This window comes from Protomyctophum parallelum, assembly GCF_964188405.1.
Source record: "Protomyctophum parallelum genome assembly, chromosome: 21".
Taxonomy (NCBI): Eukaryota; Metazoa; Chordata; class Actinopteri; order Myctophiformes; family Myctophidae; genus Protomyctophum; species Protomyctophum parallelum.
In genome coordinates, this window is record NC_139713.1 from 14,084,257 (window position 1) to 14,090,584 (window position 6,328).

Consider the following 6,328-nt stretch of genomic DNA (forward strand, 5'->3'; position numbering starts at 1 on the left):
TACCACCCTACCGCACGGTGGTGTCCAGGTCAAGTCGCCCGCGTCTTCGGGTCAAAGTCAGAGCAAGAAAAACGGGGCCTCTGTGCCCCCCTCCTCCGACTCCCATAAATGGAAGAAATCGGCGGACCCCACTCTGAGCAGCACGGCTTGGTCCCGCCGTACCACCGAGGGGAGAACGGCAAAACCCACCAAGCTGGCGGCTTGTTATTACAAATCTTCCTCCTCGGCCAAAGCCGGGTGTAACGCCGTAGACCCCTCCCCTTCAGCCTCCACAGTCTCCTCCTCCTCCTCCGCCGTAGGCACCAATGGCACCAACCCACCGCAGGTCCCCGCCCGGGGCAAGTCGAGCGGCGGGGCCTCTGGTCCCCCCTCCGTCTCCAGGAAATGGAAGAAAGTGGACTCTGTCCCTGCTCAGAGCAGCAGTGTCGGGCTCTTCTCCACTCGTACCGAGAGCAAAACTCTAAAACTGCAAAACCCCTTTTCTAATAAATCTGCCAAATCTGTCAAAGAGGTCCCTATGGTCTCCACATCGTCGTCCTCCTCCTCTGCAAACGTCTTTAGCATGCTCTCGAATGGCAGTCGGAGCAAGCCCCTCGCATCTTCAGGTCAAAGCCAGAGCAAGAAGTTGGCTTCTAAATTGTCCGCCATGGGCAAAGCAGAGGCCTCCGCCTCCACTCCCTCCTCGGCTCAGCAGCTGCTGCAGGTTATGCAGTCGACGGGCGACGAGTCGCAGCAGCTCCAGGCCTCCATCGAGATGTGCCAGCTGCTGGTCATGGGCAACGAGGACACGCTCCACGGATTCCCCGTCAAGAACGTGGTGCCCACGTTGATCACGTTGTTACAAATGGAGCACAACTTTGACATCATGATCCACGCCTCCCGCGCTCTCACATACATGATGGAGGCACTGCCTCGGTCCTCCGCCATGGTGGTCGGTGCAATTCCGGTCTTCCTGGAAAAGCTCCAGGTGATCCAGTTCATCGACGTGGCAGAGCAGGCGCTGACTGCCCTGGAGATGTTGTCGTGGCAACACGGCAAAGCCATCCTGAAGGCCGGCGGGCTCGCGAACTGCCTGTTGTACCTGGAGTTCTTCAGCATGAACGCGCAGAGGAATGCCCTGACCATCGCGGCCAACTGCTGCCAGAGCGTCACCCCGGCCGAGTTCCACCTCGTCGCCGACTCTCTCCCGCTGTTGACTCAGAGGCTCATGCACCAGGACAAGAAGTCCGTCGAGAGCACCTGTCTCTGTTTCGCCCGGCTGGTGGACAACTTTCAGCACGAGGACAACCTTCTGCAGCAGGTGGCCTCGCGGGACCTGCTGAGCAACATCCAGCAGCAGCTGCTGGTGACCCCCCCGATGCTCAGCTCGGGGATGCTGGTGGTCGTCGTGCGCATGTTTTCCCTCGTATGCTCCAGGTGCCCCTTCCTGGCCGTGCAACTCGTGAAGCAGAACATAGCCGAGACCCTGCGCTTCCTCCTGTGCAGCTCGTCCAATGGCGGCGGGCAGGAACAGATTGAACTGGTTCCCCGGAGCCCTCAGGAGCTATACGAGCTCACCTCCCTCATCTGTCAGCTGATGCCCCGTCTTCCCAAAGACGGGATTTTTGCAGTCAATACCATGCTGACAAAAGACGGCGGTGGTGCCCGGGCCACGGGAGAAGCCGCCTGGCAGTGGTGCGATGACCAGGGGCTGTGGCACGCCTATAACCGCTCCAACAGCCGCATCATCGAGACGGCCCACAGCAAGGGGGAGAACGAGGTCAGCGTGTCGTCTCACAGCCGCGTCTACGTCGTCGACTTCAGCTCCATGCAGCAGATCAACGAGGACTCCGGCCGGGGCCGTGGCGTCCAGAGGAGACACAATCCTCATCCCGCCGATCCCAACGCGGGGGAGGGGGAGTGCCACCGGGAGGTGTGGCAGGAAGACGTGCGGGCTCAGCTGATGAAGGAGGATCCCGAGCTGGCGCGGTGCTTCATCAAAACCCTGTACGGCGTCATCTATGAGATGTACAGCTCCTCGGCCAGCCCCACCGTCAGACACAAGTGCCTCAGGGCCATCCTCAGGATCGTCTACTTTGCCGACGCCGAGCTGCTGAGGGACGTGCTGAGGAACCACGCCGTCTCCAGTCACATCGCCTCCATGCTCTCCAGCCAGGACCAGAAGATCGTTGTGGGCTCCATGCAGATGGCCGAGATTCTCATGCAGAAGATTCCCGATGTCTTGAGTGTCTACTTCAGAAGAGGCATAATGCACCAGGTGAAGAACCTGGCAGAGTCAGAGGACGTCCCGATTACCAGTCCCCCCCCCAAGGCATGTGCCAGCAGTGGCACGGCCAGTCAGTGCACAGACACTATTAACGCTGCAGCCGCTACTAATGTCACATCTGACATTGTTGACTTGACCACCTGGCCCCCCTTCGGGGACGATGACGAGTTATATGTCGAGGCCAGGAGCCCTACCACAACCGAGAGCGCACCCTTTGAGCCCCCATGCAATATTGCAGGAGAGAGTGGCCTGGCAAATGCTCCCAACGACCCAATCTCAAATAATAAGGACAAGGTGAAGGCCTGGATCAAAAGGCAGTCCAGTAGGTTTGTGGAGCGTTACTTCAACTCAGAGAACGTAGACGGCAGCAACCCTGCACTGAGCGTACTCCGGACGCTCTGCACCGCCACAGAGCAGCTAAACCTGCAGGTGGACGGCGGTGTGGAGTGTCTGGTGGAGATCTGCAGGATAGTCTCAGAGTCCGACGTGTCATCATTTGAGATCCAGCACAGCGGGCTGGTCAAACAGTTGCTGCTCTATCTAACCTCCAACGGCGACGGGGACGTGATCAGCCGCGACGTGCGACTCAAAAGATTTCTGCACGTCTTCGTCGGCTGCCCAGTTCCGGGAACGGAGCCCACGGGTCGCCTGGAGCCATCAGGAAACGGTCCTTTTCTGTCACTGGTGCATAAACTGAACGACTGCCTGAGTCAAATGGAGCAGTTCCCCGTCAAAGTGTATGACTTTCTCAGTGGTAATGACAATGGGAGCAGGATCTCTCAGGCAATGAAATTATTTAACACTCATCAGCTGAGGTGTCAACTACAGAGACACCCAGAGTGCACAAATGTGAAGCAATGGAAGGGCAGTGCTGTGAATTTTAATCCACTGGACCTGGTGCAAGTCATTGAAAGATACATGGTTGTTCGAGGCTTCGGAAAATCCAGTAGCGAGGACAAATCAGATGATGAAATCGTCGATGAATCTCTGGTGGACCAGTTACTGACTTCTGGCAGTCTGCGCCACAGATTACAGTTCTACATTGGCGATCACTTGCTGCCGTACAACATGACGGTCTACCAGGCCGTCCAACATCTCAACCTTCAGACGGGGGACGAAAGGGAGTCGTCGTCCACGGATGACGAGGCCAATACCTTCATGCAAACGGACGTCTGGGCCAAAACGCACACCATATGGTACAAGCCTGTGGTGGAGGTCGAGGGCGGCGGTAGTGAGGACATTGTGGGAGGAAAGGTGTGCCAGGCGCAGGCCAACCCCACCGGAAGCTCGCCTCACGACGTCAATAAACAGGACGAGCCGTGGCACGACGGCGTGTGTCCCGGTGTCGTCAATCCCTTAGAGGCGTACCTCATCTCGGAGCCTCCGGATACCATAACGTTCAAGGACCCCTCTTTAGAAGTCACCCTGCTCCTGCGCGTCCTCCACTCCGTGAGTAGATACTGGTTCTACTTGTACGACGACGCCGGGTGTAAGGAGATCGTCCCCACCAGTGAGTTCATCAACGGCAAGCTGGCAGTGAAGGCCAACCGTCAGTTGCAAGACCCGCTGGTGATCCTGACGGGGAACATCCCCTCCTGGCTCATGGAACTTGGAAAGACGAGCCCCTTCTTCTTCCCGTTCAACACGAGGCAGCGGCTGTTCTACGCGGCGGCCTTTGACCGCGACAGAGCCATGCAGCGCCTGCTCGACACCAGCCCCAAGATCAATCAGTCGGACTTTCGGGACAGCCGAGTGGCGACGCGTCTGAATCGCGAAAAGAGGGTGATAAACCGAGAGGAGCTCTTGAAACAGGCCGAGGTCGTGATGCAGGACCTTGGTAACTCCAGGGGCATGCTGGAGATCCAATATGAGAACGAGGTGGGCACGGGCCTGGGCCCCACTATGGAGTTCTACGCTCTGGTATCTCAGGAGCTCCAGCGGGCTGACCTGGGGCTATGGAGGGGTGAAGAGATCACCTTGGCCGACCCCAAAGAGAACCAAGAGGGAACCAAGTACATGTTCAACTCCAGTGGACTGTTTGTAGTTCCCTTCGGTAGGACAACCGACTCGGAACACGTCGCCAAAATCAAAGCAAAGTTCCGCTTCTTGGGAAAGCTGGTGGCCAAAGCCATCATCGACTTCAAACTGTTGGATCTGCCCTTGAGTTTGCCTTTCTACAAGTGGATGTTGAGGCACGAAATGTCCATCAGCTCCCACGACCTGGTCGACGTCCACCTCGGCATATACAAGTCAATCCAGCAGCTGGAGGGCGTCGTCCGCCAGAAGAAAAGGCTGGAGCAGGACCGAACACTCACAAGGGAGAGCCTGCAGGAGGCGCTGGAGAGCCTGAACATGAGCGGTTGCTCCGTCGGGGACCTGATGTTGGACTTCACCTTACCGGGGTTCTCCGACATCGAACTGAAGGAGGGGGGCAAAGACGTCCCCGTCACCATCTACAACCTGGAGGAATACCTCCGGTTGGCGGTGTACTGGACGCTCAACGAAGGCGTGTCCGGCCAGTTCGAGTCGTTCAGGGAAGGCTTCGAGTCGGTCTTCCCCCTGCGTCACCTGCAGTACTTCTATCCGGAGGAGCTGGACCAGCTGCTGTGCGGCAACAAATCGGAGCCGTGGGACGTCAAGACGCTGACGGAGTGCTGCCGCTCCGACCACGGCTACACGCACGACAGCCGCGCGGTGCGGTTCCTGTTCGAGGCGCTGAGCGACTTCGACGGCGAGCAGCAGAGGCTCTTCCTGCGGTTCGTGACGGGGAGCCCGAGGCTGCCCGTGGGAGGCTTCCGGAGTCTGAACCCCCCTCTCACCGTCGTCAAGACGACATTCGCGTCCACGGAGAACCCGGACATCTACCTCCCCTCGGTCATGACCTGTGTCAATTACCTGAAGCTGCCCGATTACTCCAGCATTGAGATCATGCGTGAGAAACTGCTGATGGCGGCCCGCGACGGCGACCAGTCGTTCCACCTTTCCTGACGCCGCCAACATCCTTCCACATTCAAATTAATTCCTTATAGTCGTTCTTTTTTGAACATATACATGATGTTCAGATGCAGCTTTCCCTGTCGGCAAGATGCTATAATGTAACGTAACACAACAGGGTCTAATATCGGCCGTGACTCGTCGTGATCTCCCTCGTCAGTTATCTATTGGAACCTGGTCCGACCGATCCAATTTACTTTCTATTACAATACAATTAAAGTTATTATTACACTTATAATAATAATAATTATTATTATTACTACATTTTAATTTAAAAAATAATAAAATGTATGTGAAAAAAAAACATGTTGCACAAGAACTGTGGGGCTAATCAGTCCACAGGTGTGTGTGATATTGGCCGCCGACAGTCAGGCACACAGACTTACAGACAGAGAGGAGATCAAATAAAAAATAAAACAATCCTTGAAGTGACACGGAACTCTTACGGCCTGAAAGTTGAAACGTTGTACTTTAATTAAATTAAATTCCAACATTCTCAAATTTGCCTTCTAACATTTTTGTTAATTCACACTCAAGAGGAAAGAAAGAGAGAGAAGGTTGATTTTTTTTTTATTAACCACATTTAGAGTACTTTTACTTTTGAAACCTAAGTATATTTAATATCAGGCAATGCGTTTCGATAAGACTTTTACTCAAATGATAGTCCTACTATTGGGTGACTTTCTCTTACCTAGTAGTACAGTAATTTTGTCCTTCATAATTATTATACAGGTCAGTCTGTGCATCTGCAGAGTCTGATATGTGGCTGGCCTGTTTCCGTCTCAATTAATTCATAAAAAACGCTAGCTATTAACTACCTACCATAGACACATGGAGAGTTTACAAAGTGCTCTCATTTTAATTAAGTTTTGTACATCAGCATGTCTTTGGAGGCCTACTATAGGCCTATAGGCCTGAGGTTGCTTCCCAGAAGCAACGTGAATCACAAGAACTGACTAGGTTCCGTAGGTCACTAATAATTTAACCAACAGCAGCATATTTTTCAGGCTGCAGTTAAAATTATGGAATTGTTTTGGCTTTAGCTTGTTGTGGCTTTAGCTAGCCACA

The 6,328-nt window shown here is 54.5% G+C and overlaps 1 protein-coding gene across 1 annotated transcript; it reads left to right on the plus strand.

Annotated features, from left to right (window-relative positions):
- Positions 1-691: 691 nt before the first annotated feature.
- LOC310878835 (E3 ubiquitin-protein ligase TRIP12-like) lies at positions 692-5,254 on the plus strand (the record flags this gene model as incomplete). Its single annotated transcript, XM_083793250.1, has 1 exon — positions 692-5,254. The coding sequence occupies exon 1, from the start codon at positions 707-709 to the stop codon at positions 5,252-5,254; it is 4,548 nt and encodes a 1,515-aa protein (XP_083649376.1). The 5' UTR covers positions 692-706.
- Between the last annotated feature and the right edge of the window lie 1,074 nt (positions 5,255-6,328).